This window comes from Meles meles, chromosome 11, assembly GCF_922984935.1.
Source record: "Meles meles chromosome 11, mMelMel3.1 paternal haplotype, whole genome shotgun sequence".
Lineage (NCBI taxonomy): Eukaryota > Metazoa > Chordata > Mammalia > Carnivora > Mustelidae > Meles > Meles meles.
In genome coordinates, this window is record NC_060076.1 from 7,825,022 (window position 1) to 7,843,156 (window position 18,135).

The following is an 18,135-nucleotide window of genomic DNA, read 5'->3' on the forward strand; positions in this document are numbered from 1 at the left end:
TGGAGGTTTGACTTCGGCTCGTTTTTCCTCCGTGGTTGGGCATTCCCTGAACAATGGGTTGCGGGGGTTCTCTCCCTCTCTCTCTTTTTTTTTTTTTTTTTTTGTTGTTGTTGTTGTTGTTTGTTTGTTTTTTGACACAGAGAGAAAGCGAGCACAAGCAGGGGTAGCAGCAGGCAGAGGGAGGAGCTGGCTTTCCGCGGAGCAGGGAGTCCCATGTGGGGCTCCATCCGGGGATCCCGGGACCCTGGGATCATGATATGAGCTGAAGGCAGACCTAACGGACTGAGCCACCCAGGCAACCCCTGCGGGTCCTCTCTTAAACGTAACCTTCAGCTCAGGGCCTAACCCTAACCATCTTCAAGGGTCCTCCAGCCTTTGGAAAGTTTGGGAAGAGTAGAAGGAAAGGAGGGAGGGCCCCTCTGTGTGAACAGGCAGCCACAGGCTGGTGCCCTGGAACTCTCAGAGTATAAAAATCTTATCAGCAGGAGGGAGCTTCTTCAGTAATTTCAGGGGCAGAAGCCCCGAATCGTGTTAATAGTGTTTCATCAGCACTGCTGCACAGGCGATTCCTAAGTATTCTGTCCCCTGGAGGCTTCTGTGCTGTGCCAGAGGATATTCCAATGGGCTTCCTCAGAGCACCGATGACGTGTTCCCCCTTGCCTGTTGAAAATTACCCACTACTCCAGCAATTTTCTGATCACTAATTCAGTTTTGGGGCATTCTGACATTAAAAGATGGGAATGTTTTACGTGGGAAACAGAAAAGAGTTTGGGGGTCCTAAGGCCTCTTTTCATTTTGTACTGCCTGTCCTTTTCAGCCACAGCTGGTAGTGGTTTTTTGCCAGTAGAATTATCTTGTGGGCCTTAAATGAATGTTGTTGGGATTCACTGCATTAGACAAGCCACACCCACAGATCTCTTTGAGATAACTTTTCTCTACCTTGGACTGTTGCTATTTTGGGGTTACTCCTTGGGAGGCCAGAAGTCTGAGATGGATCTCCTTGGGCTAAAATCAAGGTGCGGAGAGGGCTATGTTTCTTCTGGAGACTCTGGGGGAGGATCGTGTTTCTTACCTTTTACAGCTTCCAGAGACTGCCTGCCTTCCTTGGCTCCGAGCCCCCTACAGTTGGTACTGTTCTGCGCATGGCCACAAGGCCTAGCAGACGCGAACCCTATAATGGCTAGTGGGCAGTAGTGGTTTTCCTTGGTGTTGGGATCCCAACCAGGGCCACTGGGAGGTAGCCGAGTGCTTCACTCCTCAACGGGTGCGATTCTGCCTATGGCCACTGGGTGGCGTTCTTCATTGCCTCAAGAATGCAGAAGCTAGGATTCTCCTGGAAGTTCTGGGGGCAGAGGGATAGGACATGGGGTGTCGCGGGGGGGGGGGGGGGTGTTGCAGAGTTCCACCTTGGGAGGGGTAAAGCACAGTTTCTGCAGCTGCACCTGTCCTTTGGGGATGTTCCATCTGCCTTCCATGGTCCTGTGCCAGGCTTCTGGGGCAGACGGAAGACTTAGCTAGGGCTGGCTCTGGTCCCTGTGGCATCTTGTTGTCTGATGAGGAGCCCCCCCCCCCCCACCCAGGAAGTCCTGAAGACTGTGTGTCCACACAGTCTTCTGTGTGGAATCTGTATGTCCACAGTCATCAGTACCTATAAGTGGATGCTGGTAGCAATCGGAGATGGTGTGAGTAGGAGTTGCTGAGGACTCAGGGTTGGAAATAGAATATGAAGAGAAAAATGTGTAAAGATTTCTCATGTCCCTTTGAGGCACTCTGTGCCATCCTTAGTTCTGGGTGCTTTACATCTCTCCGTTCATCTTCACAACAACCTCATGAGAGAGAGAGTGTCATTATGCCCACTTTACAGGTGAATAAACTGAGGCTTTGAGAAGTTAAATGACTTGTCCGGGTCATGCAGGCAGTGAATGGTATAATCAGAATTTGAACTAAACCCACTGCTTCTTAACCACCATGCTGCACTGGCTCCTGGACCCTGGGGTATGGAGGAAGGAGCCCAAGGTAGAACTGAAGCCACAATGATGTTTTCCTTGCCCACAACTTTAACCATCTCTACTTCCAACATCAGCATCATCTCCATCTCTACCCAGCTCACGTCCATCTCTTCCACATCACCTCTGTCTCTATTTTCTGTCTCTGTCTGCACCATCTTTCCCATCTCTCTCATCTCATTCTCTCATCTCTCTATCACCTCTGTCTCTCATCTCTCCTCTGTTCCATCTCTCATCGCCCTCTCTAACTCTAGATGTAGTAGCAGAATTATCAATAAGCAGAAAACCAGAAACAGTCTGAATATGGAACAATGTGAGGTTAAGTTCTGACATATTTATACGACAAAATCCTCTCTGTTGAATTTCACAGATATTTAACCACCTGCTCTTTGCCACACACTAGGACTCCGGTGGCAAACAAATTGTTAAAAGAACGCAGAGAGCTTCCATTTCAAGCTGGTGGACCGAACTTACACATTTCCCCTTTCTCGTCCTCTAGTGCCCACTGAAATGACAGTGAAGATGTGTAAAGGGAACAAAAACCATAACAGAATTGAGAACAGGTTCCGAGGTAGGGAGCATAGACCAGCCACTGTATATGAACTAGGCGGGTAATTAAAACCCCCTAGATCCATTCCTAAATATGGACAACCAGAGCTCCGCAGATACTTGAGATAAACCAGCTGCATTGAAGGACCAAGATAAGCCAATGAATTGATTCCAGAGGAAATCAGAGAGTAGGAAACAACTTTCAAAAAATGAAAATGTACAAATGGTTTCATGCCTCACAGTGGCTACCAAGCGTTTTTGAGAATGTGGAGCCCCTGGAACTCTTGTGCGCTGGTGATGGGAAAGCAGAATGGTTACAGCCATTTCGGAAAACCATTTGGCAGGTTCTTACGGTGTAGTTAAGGGTAAACTTACTACAGGACCTGGTAGTTCCGTTCCACACATAGACTCGTAGCAAGTGTTTACAGCAGCTTTAGTGATGATAGCCCCGAACTGGAACTCGCCCAAACGTCCAATGGAACGCTACTCAGCAATTAAAAGAAATGAGCCGCTGGGGCGTGCGGCACAGATGCATCTTAAAAGCACTCCGCTAAGTTATAGAAACCGGACCCAAGATACTACAAATTATGTGATTCCATTTTGTAAAAGTCTAGAATATGCAAAGCTACAGAGACAAGGCTGACTGCAAAGGGACATGAAGGAGCATTTTGGGGTGAGGAAAATGTCCTATATCTTGACTGTAGCGCTGGGTACGGAGCTGTGTGTACATTCGACCTAAGTCATCAGGTTTTTATGCCTACCGCTGTTGAATTTCATGGCATGTAAATAATGCCCATAATAAAGCTCATTTGTAAAAGTGAAAGTATGTATCCCCAGGGAAAGCCCAAAGCCATTTCCATCACAAAGAAAAGTAGAGGATGCTTTGAAAAAAGGAATATGTAATAAGGTATCATCAAAAATCATTGTCGAAGCACCAATCAAAAGAAGGCTGGGGTGGTGATACCGATAGCGAAGGAGACCTCCGAACAAGAGCTATTCCCCGGGACAAAGTAGGTCATTTCGTGATGCTGAAGGACAAAAGCAATCACTATTAACAATCCCAAATGTGCACCCACCTGAGCGAGGAGCTCCAAGGTGCGGGAAGCCAAACCCAGCAGAAGTGCAAGGAGAAACAATCCACATTCTCAGGTGAAGATTTCCACACTTCTCTCTCGATAATTGATGGATCAAGTGGACAGAAAGTCGGCAAGGATGTGGGAGACCTGAGCCACTCCATCTGCAACTGACCTAATGGACATTTGTGGCAGACCGTGAATTCTCAACTCCATCAGTGGGCGTCTGGGCAGGCGCTAAGAACAAGAGCGTAGATACAGTTATTGCCATGGAAGACGTGGCTGCACGTGGACGTGACCTTGCTTCTGGAGGGCCCGAAGGAATTTGGACTTTGCTAAGGCTGAACGCTGTCCTGTATATTACGTAGCACATTTTATTGAAATCAGGGCGGCTGTTGCAGAATCTTCCGGAAACTCTCCCCACTGCTCTGCCCTGGACCCCACTGCACTTCCACTCCCCTACTCCCCAGCCTCATTACAAGGCTTAACAGAAAAAGCCGAGGTGGGCACGTGGTGGGACTGCACAGCCCGGAAGTGAAAAAAGCAGATCATGGAGTGGGAAGTTTGATGTCCTACTTGTGTCTAGTGATGCCAGAAAGGATATGTGTTGGGAGGAAGCTCTTTCGGGATAGACCCGAATTCTTAAAAGAAGTTAACTCTGGAAAGGTGCACCTGTGAATAATTATTGTATCATTTATCCAAGTGAGTTAGTATGTGTAAAGTGCTTAGGGCAACACCTAGCAGACAGTTAACTGCTATAAAAATAATTATACTAAATAAATCTAGGTTTTTTAATTTTCCTAACATAAACATGTATTACTTATATAGTGGATAATAAAAGTAATCTGTAAAAGACTTCTGGCTCCATTAAAGTCAATAGAAAAAGAGATGCTTTTTTGTTGTTAATGAGATTTGGTGACTAATGATCCAGGGCACGGAGCCCAAGGAAGGAGTCAGAAATGACCTTCAAGTGCCAAAGGGAAGCCTGGCAGACCATGAGGAAAAGGAAATCAATAGATGTTCTTGGCAAGGCCCAGTCTGTGGGAGGCCTGCTTTAGGGAAGGGATAGGAAAATGTCCTTCTCAAACACACAAAGAGGCCATGACCTGATTTTCTGAGTCAAATCTTTATTTGGCAAACAAAGCTCCTTCCTGATAATGCAGCCACATGAGGGGAGAAGTCAGGGACCGCCCCTCAGAAGCATGTCCTCCAGAAAACAAGGAGTCAAGAGTCCCCCCTCCTCTGGTGTTGCTTTCGTGACAAGATGGATGTGATCTGTGGACAATGGGCTGCAGGGAAACAAGGCCCTTCCAAGATGCTCCCTCCTTCGGAGACGCAGAGAGGTGGCGGGAATTGGACCCGGGGCCGGGAAACCTCATGCCCATGGTCTGCCGGGCTGCGGAGAGCTGGGTAGGAAGGAAGCGCCCTGGAGGACAAGGCTCCAAGGGACTTCGGTCCTGGATTCCAGCTCCCTGGGGACAGGCAGGGGCTCCAGGCTCTGGCTGAGGCCCAGCTTGGAGTCACAGGCAGGCCCCATCCCCCGCTGAAGCCCAAAGCTGGCCCTGAGAGGAGGGGCAGCCGCTCACAAGAAGGGGTTGTCATTGCCCCTCAAAATGGGCTGTGATTTCCTCCAAAGTCTTTCCTTTGGTTTCCGGGACACAGGACAGAGTGAAAAGGACACTGAGGATGCAGAAGGCGGAGGCAAGCCAGAAGGCACCGTAGGGCCTGAGCACCTCCTGGAAAGAGAGGGGAAGGCCTTGTGTGGACGCGGCAGAAGGTCAGAGGCCCTCACGCGATCCCCAGCTGAGGCCCCGGCCTGCCTTGCCCAGGCTCGGGGGAGTGAAGGAGGGTCTGGCCCGGCCATCTGGAAGCCTGGGCCAAGCACCATATGGGGTGTGGATATTGTCTGCCCGGGGAAGCTGATGCTCACTGTCACACCCGCTACCAAGTTAGAGTGGGGCTGCCCCCGCACTGGAGTCGGCTTCCAGGGCCCCCAGACCCGTGCTCCATGCTCTGCTTTGGCCCTGTCTTGAGTTCCCTGCCTCCAGAGGAGTCTCCTCTCGGTGCCAGCAGGAATGGGTGAGCTCTCAGCAGCTTGAGATGGGACATGTGAGCTCACAGGGCCCTTGGGGCCCACCAGCACGGAGGGAGGAGCGAGCAGTTCCCTCCGGTCAGAGCCTGGCCGCCCTCCCAGCGCAGGGGACCTCCCCGTGCCAGAACCAAAGCCCCCTCCCTTGTCAGCTCCTCCTCCTCTGGGACCTGCCACCCCCACGCCCCCTCGGAAGTTCTCTCAGCCTTTTGGACGCTCTGCACTCCGGAGTCACGGTCAGGTCCTTTACCATCTCCTCCCTCCTTTGTTGTTCGTCTCCCCACAGCTCCCAGCAAGCCATTTCCACCTCCACTTCTCTGCCCTGGTCTTCCCAACGTGGTCCCCAGGGCAGCCCATCTGAGCGGGCCCAGGCCAGCCTCAGGCATCCACGCCTCTCGTGGCCTGCCCCTCCTCGCTCTAGCCCAGCCTCCTGGTGGTTCATTCTCTCTCCCCTGCCCATGGCCATCCCAGTCCGGTCGGAAAGGGCACCCTGTCTACCTCACTGCGGCCCCTGGCTCCTTGAATAGGCCTGGACCTAGTATGTCCCAGGGGGCGTGAGGGGAATGAATGCCTGACCGGATGGCCCGTCTGCTCCAGAACCATCCTCCCCTATCAGCTGGGGAGCCCTTGGGGCAGGATCCAGGTCTGTGTCAGTTCACGTGTGCGAAAGTAGCAGGATGTTAAAATGAACGGGTGCTCCCACAAGCTGAAGGGGAAGGTGCCGTCATCCTCCTCCATTTTCAGCCAAGGAAGCTGGTTCAGAGAGGGTGAGCAGCACACCCAAGATTGCACAGCAGGAAGTGATCAAGGCGGGCTTAGAGCCCAGGCCTGTCAACTCCACAGCCAGGTTCTTCCCACAGAACCTTCTACCCTGGCCCATGTTCCCAGCGTCCAGCGGCGGAAGCCAGTCCTGCTGGCCAGGAGAGCCTGAAGTCTCCCAGATGGTGATAGCCTGGGTTCCTCACCCTTCCTGGCCCGTCAGGCTTCCCCTCAGCCCTGACCAGGGTGGCTGGTGTCCCGGGAGGGTGGCTTCAGCCTGCATGCGAGGCCACTGACCCTGAGTCTTCCGCAGTAAGAGTAATTCTGAATAGTGCTCCCCACCGACTACGAGGGGGCGGCCCTCCGAGCCCGCACTCACCATAACACTGCTGAACTCTTTCGTCACCAGGAAGGCCATGAACCAGTTAGTGAGGACGCACACACCAGTGGCCACGCCTTTGACGTGCAGAGGAAAGATCTCCGACATGAGGAGCCAGGGGATGGGCCCCCAGCCCACAGCGAAGCCTGTGGGAGCAAGAGAGGCATCAGAGCCCATGCGGACGGACCCTCGGGCTTCCACAGCACCCCCGTGCCAAAGCCTCGTGGTTTCCAGTCCGGCCCCTCAGCTCTGCGCCTTCCTTCAGCAATGTCTCGGGCCAGTCCCGGCACTGCTTACGCATCAGCTTTTCTCTCTAGAATGGGGTCATGATGGGCCTGCTTGGAGGGCTGTTTTGGGCGGGGGGGGGGCACTAAGTGAAAGGGGTAGAGAAGGGCTTAGCTCAGGGCCTGGGACAGGGTCAGCGCCATAAACGCAGAGGCGGGAACCTATGTTCTAGAGAGGCAAGGCTCGGTAGGCCTGGACTTGCTGGGAGCTTCAGGAAGCTGGTGGTGATGGGAGGTCCCCATAGCACCCCCAACCTCCCCACGGACCCCCTTCTCACCGGCGATGAAGAGGCACATACTGCCCACCGCCAGCCAGGCCAGCCCCACGCTGGCGCTGGCGGGCTCCACGGAGAGAGGCGCGAGGAGGTCCGCGTGGGAGGAGTTGCCGGGGCCGCCCTGCGTCAGCCTGAAGTAGGCACCGAAGGCACTGGTGCTGAACACCATGACCACACCTGCGGGCGGGAGGTGGCGGTGGGCGGGGCCCTGGGACAAGGGGCTGCAGCCTGGGCGTGTGGCGGGCACTCGGGGCTGGAGTCTCGGTGTGGTGTGGCCACAGCAATGCGGCCTGGGTTTCTCTGGGAGGGTTGTGAGCACTGGTGCCCAGGAGCCCAGACCGGCGGCCCCCAGCCCCACCCCACCAGCCCCGGATCAGACCCTGAACCATAGCAGACTCCGAGAACCTCAGAGGCAGAGCCTCCCTGGCCTGAGCAGCAGCAGGGATTTAGCCCCCATGCGGCGGATTGTCTCTGGGTCTTCACCATGGCCCCCCCCCCCGGCCCCCATTTCAAACCGGGGAAACAGGTTCAGAAAGGTGAAGTCACTTGCCCCAAAAGACCCCAAGCTTCCAAGTCACTTCTCCTCCCAGGTCCTCAGTTTCCCCGTCGTAAACGAGGGCCCTGATGGCACCTGCCTGGAGGCTCAACGTGAGGGTTGAGGGAAGCTTCAGTGACTCTGGGAGCGCAGGCCTGGTGTGGGGGGAGCGCCCATGTGACTCTCCTTGTTTTCATGGGTGCTCGGCGGGCCTTTTCCTGCTGCCCTGTGGTGGCCTCAGCAAAGACCCTCCAGCCCGTGGTGGGGAACCTGGCCTGTGCCACCCTGCTTTCACAGGGCCAGGTCCTGGACCTCGGGCCTCACCTGACAAGGTCAGGAGCAGTCTCCGCCCAGCTCTGTCCATGATGAGGGCCGCCAAGGCCGTGAACAGCACCTGGATGATGCCCACGATGACCGAGGCTAGGTTGCTGTCCTGGGGAGATGGGCCGAGGTGGGTCAGCCAAAGACCCCAGGACTAGGCATCCAGATGAGGCAGGCTGGGGCAGAGGCCTCTTTACCTTGAACTTGGCCTTCTCGAAGATGGTCTCTGCATAGAACATGACAGCATTGATCCCGGACAGCTGCTGGAAGGCCATCAGCGAAACGCCAATGACGAAGGGCTTGTAGATGCCAGGATGCCTCAGCTGGGCCAGATGGAAGCCCTGCTCAGACAGAGGCCAGTGTCAGGGCTCCTCCCTCCCCGCTCCTGAGGGACCACTGTCCTAAACCCTGAGCATCAGCTCCTTGTCACCCGGGCCTCACATCAGGGACAGGTCCCCGCATCACTTTAGCCTTACCATTTGTAAGGTGACAAAATCCTCACCTCCCCATGCCCCTTTCTGATTTGTTGGGGGGAAGCACGAAGAGATTACATGGACACAAAGCCAGGGGTTCCAGAATCCCACCAGCCCCGGGCTAGGCCTGGGCCGAGCGCCTCTCTTGTAGCTGCTGAATCCCTGCCACCAGCAGGCACGTGCTGGGAGTCCCATCTTACAGATGCAGAAAGGCAGGCTTAGGGATGTGAGGGTCACACAGCAGGCGAGTGGCAGGGACTCCGTCTTCTTCCCCACCCTACAACGCCCCACCTAAAACTCCAATTCCTCAAGTCTGCACACCTGCGTTTCCCCTTGACCTAGCTGGCCTTTTCTCTTCCTGGAGCAGTAAGGTCAAGGCTAGGGCCCAGGCAGTTAGTGGGGCTCCAGCAGGTCCCTGCTTGCTCACACAGAGGACAACGCGCCCACTTGTGCCTCCATTCCCCACGTGTGTATGCCAAGCCTTGGGGATGGGCTGTGCGGGCCTCCCCTGGCCGCAGAAGGGCCATACCTCCCCGTTTCCTACCCACCCCCCACCCTCTGTCCCATCCCACCCCGGCTCTGGCTCCGGCCCCTCACCTGGTGTTCAGCCCCAGCAGGGGCCTCCTCCCGGACCTGCTCAGAGCCCCACAGGAAGTGCATGGAGGCCATGGCTTCCTGGTGCCTCTGCCGGGTCAGCAGGAAGCGGGGGGTTTCGGGCATGTAGCACATGAGCAGCAGCATGAAGGACGCGGGTACACAGCCCAGAACAGCCAGCCAGCGCCACTCTAGGACCCAGCCTGGTGGGGGGGGGGGGGCAGGGGGGCAGATGTCAGAGTGGGAGCGGGCCAGGCTGGATCTTATCAGGGCAGGCCGCCCTCTCGCCAACCCAAGGACTCAGCTTCAAGGGTGGGGGGGCCTCACTACCTCCGTGTGGCTACGCCCGTGTTTGTCACCAATATTGTCGTCACCAACTGGGACTGATAAGTATTGTAGAAATGCTGGTGGGTACGTCATGATGCTACATCGGCTCAGTAAATATTTATGCGGCAATTAAACACCAGAATGAGGCATTTGCTCTTTGTCTAAAAGGTAGGGGAGGGAGAGTGAATATGCACAGACTCTGGAAGGCCACCAAGCAGCAGGCGGGGCTGGCTCCTCCGGACAGGAAAGGGGACAGCGTGGGAGAGACTTTTCGCGGAACACCAGTGGATCAACCGTCACAGAAACTGATCAAGGAACGTGCTGGTGAGGATGAGCTGGAGGGAATTCTGTAGGCATACTGACACCCGTGTGTGTCTGTCCCAAATGTCAATGTCTGCATTTGGCACACCTCGGGGTGTGGCACCCCGAGGGGCCCCCAAAGCGGCCAGACTGCTGGATGGTAAGTGGGCAAAAATCAAAGAGCCCAACCAGGATGTCGCTCACTCTGAAGAACCAGACGGCACATACTCTGGTCCCTCTGGGTCTCGGGACATCCCTTGATAATTCTCATTGACAGCCTTAGACTAGGTGGGGTTCTCGTCACTTAAAGACAGAGGAAGTAAGGCTCATGGGGACAGTGTGACTGGCCCAAGGTCACAGTCAGTAAGTGTCCTGACATTGTACCGTCTGATGTGAAGCCTCTCTCCACCCCAGTTCTGATGAAAACATGTCTGCCTCTAGAAGCTTCCTCATGCTGATCCCATGGGTCCCTTGGGTCCCCTGGAGCCCTCCTCTTTCACACTGCAAATTCAGTACTGGTATTTCTGAGAGACATGCTTGGGCCTTCCAAGCCCCTGGGCTGAAGAGTTTTAGGGGTGTCCCAGCCACCCCCTTAAGTCCTCAGTTTGTCACTGCACAGTGAGGTACTGACCTAACCGGTCAGCCCCCACCCCCGTTGCAATGGGCTTCTGCCCTGGGACGATGAGGACATCCCCTTCTCCAGCTCTCCCTGGAACATAGTCACAAGACCCCCATGGCCCAGAGGCTCAGGGAGCTGGTCTATGTGACAGGCTGTGTGACCTTGGGCAAGTCCCTTGACCTCTCTGAACTTCTGTGTCTACAGCTGTGAAAAGGCCACACAGCCATGAACGGGGATCAAAAGAGAGGCCGTGAAACTACCTGCCAGGTAGGCCAGGAGGATGCCTGTGACGACCATCAGTTGTACACAGGAGCCCAGCAGCCCCCTCACTGCTGGGTAGGAGATTTCAGAGATATACACCTGTGGGCAGTGAAGAAGAAACTTTACTCGGGCTGAGAGTTCTTAAAACTGAAAAGCCTCAGCCCTTCAGAGTTGAGGAGAGCCTCGGCGGGGGGCTGCTGCAAGCCAGGTAAGAAAGCAGGTCCCAAGTCAGCAAAGCCCTCCCCATACCTCCCCAAGTGATCAGCAGCAGGTGTTTTAAAGGGGAGTAAGGATACAGATACATGGCTTGCTGTGTGTGTGTGTGAGTGTGAGAGGAGGCCACAAAGCTTTTCAAACTTCCATTACTACCCTTGATAAAACGCAGGTTCTCATGCAGTAGGTCTAGGGTGCGGCCCAAGATTCTGCCTTTCTTTTCTTATTTAATTCATTTATTTGAGAAAGAGCAGGGAGCAAGGGAGCAGAGGGAGGGGCAGAGAGAGAGGGAGAAGCAAACTCCTTGCTGAGCAGGGAGACCGAAGTGGGGCTCCATCCCAGGACCCTGAGATCACGACCTGAGCTGAAGGCAGATGCTTAACCACCTGAACCCCCCCCACCCCACCCCCCGCCAAGATTCTGACATTCTGACTACCTCCAGTGACACCCAGGCTGCTGGTCCCAGAATCACACTCTCAGTGAGAGTGAGTGAAAGCCAACTCTGCCTCAGTTGCTACCAGTGACTGCCACTGCTTCCTCTGGGATCCGGGGCCAGAAATGTCTTACCCATACTTCTAGGCTATTCTGTACCTTATGCCCTTTTGTAAGATGGGCGTGGTTTTTGTCCAGTGACAAAACCCAAAACATAAAATCCGACTCAGCGGCTACCTGCTGCCCAGCAAATGCGGGTAAAATGAGTGGTGGGAGCAAAAGGATGGCTAGGGAGGACTCTGAGCCACTACTTTTAATCTTCACCAGGTTGGTGTGTGGCTGGTGGACCATCCAAGCCTCGTGGCCAGCAGAATGGTTTACTGGTCACTCTGCAATTTCCGCTGCCAGGGTCCAAGCCCTCCACAAGCCACACCAGGGCTCTACGTGCAGTCTTGCTTAATCCCTACAACCACTGCATGAGGTAAGGCCATTATTCCCATTTTACGGGGGAGGAAAGTGAGGCACGGAGAGGTATACTCTGCCCCAGTAAGTGAAGATCCCTGGATTTCACCTGGGTAGGAGGCTCCCAAGTCAGCCGGACAGTGGTGCATTGGAAGTGCATTGGAAGACGAGGGGAAGCAGGTGGAGGACTAGTTCTTGTCTAGTGAAGGGGAACAGCAGAGCCCGGTGGCCTTTGCTGCCAGGGCCAACAAGAGCAGGATTTTCCTGCTGAACTGGAGTCAGTGGTCCGAATGACAGCCGGAGAGCTAAGCCTTACTCTAGGCTTCTGTGACTATCCACAGGTGGTATCTTATTTGTAGAGCCAAAGAGAGGCCTGGTTAAGTGGCACAGTCCTGGGTTCGAGTTATAGCTTCGCCACTGCCTGGTTGCGGCTCGACAAAGGGCTTCAGTTTCTGAAGCTCACTTCGTCTGTCACCAAGGATAACAGCGGCTCCTTCCAAGGCCAGTCGCTGGGGGGAAGGAAGATAAAGCCAGCGAGGGGCGCGGTGCCAGGCACCCAGGACGCCGCAGCCAGGGAGAACCACGCCCCCAGTCCTTCCCCGTCCCAGGGCGCCAGGTTGGGGGGCACTCACCGGGGCTACGAGCGAGGCAATACCGCAGGCCAGGCCGGTTAGGAGGCGGCCCCCGAGCAGCATCCACACGCTCTGGGCCGCGGTGATGACGGCAAAGCCGACCACGAAGGGCACGGTGCAGAGCAGCAGGCTCAGCTTGCGCCCGGCGCGGTCCACGAGCCAGCCTCCCAGCACGCCCCCCGCCGCGGCTCCCAGGGTCACGATGGCCTGGGGGCGGGGCGACCGCACGCTGGAGAGGGGGCGCCACCGGGCCGCCGCCCAACCTCGCCCTCAACTCCAACCCCAGCAGCCTCCGGGAAGAGGGGATGGGGGTCCCAGGCTGGCGGTCGGGGGTAGGGAGCGGGTGACCCCCGGCAGCAGGAGAGCCGGGACGCACCGGGCGGAAGGTCTCAGTGCCCGCCCGAAGCCAGGTAAGCGCGGGGGCCCCTCGCGCGTGGGGTGGAGGAGGAGGTGCCCAGGCGGGCTGGAGGGTGAGCCCGAGGCCTCACCCCGAACCAGGAGGCGGTGGCGTCATCGAGGCGCAGGGCTGGGGACGCGGCGCGGCGCAGGCTCGGGATGGCCGGGGAGCTGTAGCCGAGCGCGAAGCCGAAGCTGAGCGGGCCCAGGGCGGCGGCGAAGGCGGCGAGGAAGACCCGGCGGCTGAGGGGAGCGCTGCGGGGACAGGGCGGCCGGTGAGCGGCGCCGGCCTGGGCGCAGCAGGAGGGGCGAGGCTGCGTCCCGGGCCCGGGTCCCCCCCACCCGCTCACCTGCCGCCGGGCGGCCCCAGGAGCGGCTGTGTCTCCTCCGGGTCCTCCGGCGACATGTCCGCAGCTAACGCCTGCTTGGTCAGCTCTCTTGCCTGAACCGCCACGGGTCCCGCGAGTGCAGCCGGCACCCGCCTCTCTGGGCAGAGCCGGCCAATAGGCGGGGAGGGGCGGCTCTGGGGTTGGATGGGGACGGCCAATGGGAACGCCAGGCGGTGGTAGCCTCGCCGCTAGGCACCACCCTCCAGATCAAAGCCGGCCAATAGGAGAAAAGAGCCGGTTGGCGACGCCCACTGGAAACGCCCCTAGGACCTGCCTAGCCAGTGCTTAGGTGGGGCGGAGTTTGTATGTGGGCCTAGAGTAGAACCGTCCAATAAGAGTGTGGTGCGAACCCAGAGGCGGGATCAGAAAGCGAAGCGGACCAGCCAATGAAGGTGTAAAGCGGGGATTGCGTCTGCTCCTGGATCCGCCTCTCTGTCTAGCTTCAACCAATGAGGCTAGCAGGACGAAGGTGGAGCTGCTACACCGCGCACGGGACTTCCCGACCCGACTCACGGTAGCGGCAGCTGTGCTGTCTGGTCGGCTGTGCGGTTCCTGCTCTGCGTTAACTGGTACCCTGGGGCAGGGGTTCAACGCGCCTGGCCAAGCGCAGCCCACTGACACCCGCAGGGAGGAATGTCCTGGGCCGCTCTCTTTCTTCTCGCAACCCGGGCTGCCGGGGGCAGACGCATGGCTCTGCGCGCCGCAGCCGACCTCGGTGCGGGTCATGACTCGGAGCCCACAGATTGTTGACGGCTACGAGCCGACAACCACCAGGACCTCGAGGTGCTGCGGAGCTGCGTTGGGCAGGGCCCTCATATCTGTGACTGATCCGGGCTTAAATGATGAGCCCCAGGTTCCCTGTTAAGTTCCACTCACTTCATAGGCCATCCTGACTCTGGAATCTTCATCTTAACACCTGCCGTCTTGGAGTCTCCTGTGGCTATTAATAGCCAACTTCTTCACTTGAGCACCCAAGTGACTGCTGGAGGTAGGATGATGTTAGGGCTCGGCCATTTGTACCCAACCCTTCTCTGCGTGAGGCAGCTGAGTTGGAGTGCTGAGTAATTCTTGAAAGAAACAGGGCTAAGAGAGTAAGCGGCTTGGCTTCGAATCCCTCTCTGGGCCTCTATTTCCTCATCTCTAAGTGGGGACGACAGTATCTACCTTCCAGGTTGGTTATAAGCAGAGGCAATGTCCACGAAAGACCAAGCACATGTGAGGCCCTCAAATGCTAGCCCATTTGATTATGAAAGTTGTTTGACCTTGTGCAACCTCCTGATTGTACTATCGTTGAAGACAGGCAACGGCCCCTCTATGCTTCCACAGCAGTTTGTGCTCGAGTTATAAATTCGTATCTCAGCACTTATCACTGCTGTGTGATCACTTGTTTACTTCCCTCCCTCCATCAATGGATGTAACCTCTTCCTCCACACAGTGGGCCCCTGGTGTTTGCAGAGTGGACGAATGCCTCCGACTCCACAGGCATATTGCTGCCAGGGGTAGGCAGAAGGGCTTATGTGGACAGGATGCTCCAGTGAGCCCAGCTAGCACCAGCCCCCCGAGCCACAGGCCCTTAAAAACCTGCTTCTGCCCTCTGGATGGTGGTCTCCCTTCCCAAGGGAGCAGCATTCACCTCTTGGACCTTGTAAGCAGATATTGCTGCCAGACCACCTCTGATCCCCCTTTTATAAGCTAATCACCATCGATCTGATTTCTTGCCCTTTCTACATTCACGCCTCAGATTTGTGACCCTTGTCAAATCATGGGGCTGTTCTGATGCTTCCAATCTCTTTGGAAGTATGTTCTAAATCACCCTTGGTTTTCTTCTATTCCAGGCTGAAAAACAAGAAACTCCAGGGAGAAAAAAAAAAAAAAGGACAGAAAGAACACACAGACAAACTCATAAAGCTTACAAATTAGTTTAACATGAAAAACACCAGTCAGATCCAACTGACACAAGGCACTCAGCCTGACTCTGTATGGTGGACAAGAGAGAGATCAGAGCTCTGGGATCAGAGAACTCACAGTTTCAAATCACTGTCCCTTTCTGAGCCTCAGTTTACTTATTTGAAAAGCAATAATAATAAAATCTAACTCCCAAAACTTTTCATGAGGTTGAGATACAGCATGCGATGGGTCTTGTGTTTTCCCCAGATATGAAAAGGGTAGAAGGAAACACAGAGGAGGAACGGCAATGCTGAGCACAGCGAGGGTCTACCCGGCTATCCTTAGAAAACAGTGTCTTCAGAGACAAATTCTCCCCACAGTGTGCAAGGCCCACGAGGAGGTAGGACCCAAACTTCTGTAAAATCTGTCAGATCAAGGTCATGTCAAATACAGCTCTCTGCATTCCCAGAGAAGGCTTACAGAAGAACCCTCAGGGATGCTTTCATGGGGGAATGATTTAAAGTTTCTTTTGGTGGGCAGTTAGGGCGAGAAGAGAGCTCATAAAATGGAATCCGTTAGAGTAAAGCCAAAGGAACATTACCTTCTTCACACAGCTTAACATTTTTACAGTGTCAGTGAAACTAGGTTTCCCCCTTTGATCTAGAGCTAGAGGCTGACATTTCACGGTTTCATTTGCACTTGGTCAAGCCCACATTTTCTTCTCGCTTTGCGGAGGCAGCAACAGAAGGCAGGTGACGACAGGAGAAGCACAGTCACTTGGTTCACATGAGAGAGCAAAGCAGACCTGAACATGGGAAGGGAGCTTGAGGATGGTGATTTTGGTGGCAAGGAGCGACTACTGCTGACTGTATGATGGCAGAGTCACAGCGAAACCAAACAAAATAATCTTAAGTCTCTTAACAGGCTCCTACCCCTTTCTTATTCTTCGTGAGACACAAGCAGGGAGCAGGAGCTTCTAAGAACTAACCATTCAGCTCTTCTCAAGAGTCAACAGGCAGGGACACAGCTGGTTTCAAACTCAGCGAACTGAAACAGCAACAGGGGCCAAAGGTGCAGAAAGAAAACTTATTTATAATAAATTTAAAAAGCAATGGCTTTTCTTTATAAAAGAAACACATCATGGGGCATAAATCAAAACCGCAATGAAAAAATAATTTTTCCATCTAAGTATATAAAATATAAGAGAAGGTTGCAGTAAATAAGAATGAACATTTTTTGATTTATTCCAAGTTCAATCTAAAACCGCAGTGAAATCTACCACCTTTATCACAAGGGGGCGGACGGCTCCTGAACAGAGAGAAACAAGGGTCAAGGAAGATGGCACCGGACATTGGAGAGACCCAAACCGTCCAGGTGTGCAGAAGGTTTGGTCCAGTAGATCACGGGTGGGCTAAAAGCCACATTTTGTCGAGAAATGCTGTCAGAATTGGATAAAGAGTATAAACCTCCATAAGAAAAATTAAAGATGGCAAACTCAATCCGGACCCTGTTTATTTCAGGTCAATAATGTCTTCATCCGAGGAGGCTGTGAGCTGAAAGGGGCTACTGCCCCACACAGGGCTGCCTTCTCTGTCCGCCACAGGGTCCTGGTCGGAGCCTGTTGAGTGGTAGCGCCCCTCGGGGTTGGCTTCTGGAGCAGAAGGACTTTCCAAGGAGCCTGTGGTGATCCTAGAAGAGAAAAGTCATGTAACCGATCCCTGGAGAGCGCTAAGGACCTGGGCCCCTTCTGTCAGGCTGTTTCCTGCTCATTTGAGCTCATAAAGCCCGGCTCCCCTCCACAACCCACCCATTAGTGGGGAAAGGTTGGGACACGCAGGAGTCATCCCCACAGAGTGTGGGGTCTGCAGTCAGCCAGCCCTACCTCGTGCGCTACTGGGAGTTTTAAAGGCCAGAAGTGACACATAGGAGGTGTCTGGGGTGTTTTTTGCCTTTCTAACGGGCAAGTTGGGATAATGTCACTCTCTGCCTAAAACGCTCCTGGGCTGGGGCTCCCCGCAGCCTGAGGATAAGCTGACACTCCAACCCGCAGGGCCACAGACCACAGGATCTGCCCCTGCGGACCCTTCTGCCTCCTCCCAGCCCACCTTACCCCTTGATTTTCTCTTGTACTCAGGACACTCTCTTGATAGCTGCAAAACCAATTTGACCAAGTTCAGGGGGTTCATTCATTCAACAAGTACTCATTTGGCCTGTGAAAGCCCCCCAGGCCCAGCCTTTGGCCACTCAACAGGCCATGCCTTTCAGAGCCCCTGCTGTTCCCCTCATTCCTTCTAATTCAGTCAAAGCTTGGCTCAATGCCACTTCCTCCGAGAAGCCCTTTTGACATCCCCCTCCCAAAGCAGAACTTCTACCCATTCCCCCATCACTTTTTAAAAATTTCCTTACAGCACTTGTCACTGTTGGAAATGACTTAATTTGCTGAATTGTTTACAGGTTTATGGTCTGTGTCTCTATACTAGAATGTAAAGTCCAGGAGGGCAGGACTTGCCATGAAATAGGGCTCAGTTTGTGGGATTAGAGCACCTGTGAGTGCCAACCCCCTCTGGGCCAGGCTAATGCTAATTGGACCTATGAGACCTGGCTCGGCCTCTGCTGGTGTTTGGGACCGTCCCTGCTGTAGGTGTGGGGTGTCCCACACTCCTCATTCCTCTGTGTCACCTGCCATCCAGGAAGGCTGCAATTCCTAGATGTTTTTGTTGGCTTTCCCCCTGGCCTGTGGACCCCCCGAGAGTGATCTTCATATCCCCAACACCCAGCTCAGGGCCGGGTGCTCTGAGAATGGGTGTTCAGTGAAGTACTAGAGCCTGGACATGTGTCCCGTTATCCTCCATTCAGGAGCTTGAGGGACACGGATGCTCT

At 54.8% G+C, this 18,135-nt stretch overlaps 2 protein-coding genes across 11 annotated transcripts in view; both read right to left on the bottom strand.

The window, feature by feature from the left end:
* Window positions 1–3,260: 3,260 nt before the first annotated feature.
* On the bottom strand, window positions 3,261–13,448 carry SLC2A8 (solute carrier family 2 member 8). Of its 5 annotated transcripts, none has more exons than XM_046023867.1 (10): window positions 13,330–13,448; window positions 13,072–13,234; window positions 12,584–12,790; window positions 10,844–10,943; window positions 9,341–9,540; window positions 8,468–8,611; window positions 8,274–8,382; window positions 7,418–7,591; window positions 6,856–7,001; window positions 3,262–3,803 (listed from the first exon to the last, which is right to left on the bottom strand). In XM_046023867.1, the coding sequence occupies exons 1-10, from the start codon at window positions 13,383–13,385 to the stop codon at window positions 3,549–3,551; spliced, it is 1,554 nt and encodes a 517-aa protein (XP_045879823.1). In that variant the 5' UTR covers window positions 13,386–13,448; the 3' UTR covers window positions 3,262–3,548. The 5 variants fall into 5 exon arrangements, with proteins under 5 accessions (XP_045879825.1, XP_045879826.1, XP_045879823.1 ...); XM_046023868.1 differs by lacking the exon at window positions 3,262–3,803 and adding an exon at window positions 4,736–5,364; XM_046023869.1 differs by lacking the exon at window positions 12,584–12,790 and having other exon boundaries at window positions 3,261–3,803.
* Window positions 13,449–15,273: 1,825 nt separating this feature from the next.
* GARNL3 (GTPase activating Rap/RanGAP domain like 3) overlaps window positions 15,274–18,135 on the bottom strand; it is a 146,637-nt gene continuing 143,775 nt past the window's right edge. For all 6 annotated transcript variants that reach the window (XM_046022178.1, XM_046022175.1, XM_046022174.1 and 3 more), the window contains one exon: window positions 15,274–16,944. In XM_046022178.1, coding sequence (XP_045878134.1) covers window positions 16,767–16,944 — 178 coding nt within the window. In that variant the 3' untranslated portion in view covers window positions 15,274–16,766. The remainder of the gene's footprint in view (window positions 16,945–18,135) is intronic.

What these genes read in the sequence shown, in the direction of transcription:
- SLC2A8 (XM_046023867.1), bottom strand. Translation starts at nt 13,385, where the DNA reads ATGTCGCCGGAGGACCCGGAGGAGACACAGCCGCTCCTGGGGCCGCCC. An exon ending in CCACCGCCTCCTGGTTCGGG is followed by an intron (nt 12,791 to 13,071) that starts GTGAGGCCTCGG and finishes CCCCGCCCCCAG; the next exon opens with GCCATCGTGACCCTGGGAGC. An exon ending in CTGCTGGGGCTGAACACCAG is followed by an intron (nt 8,612 to 9,340) that starts GTGAGGGGCCGG and finishes CTGTCTGAGCAG; the next exon opens with GGCTTCCATCTGGCCCAGCT.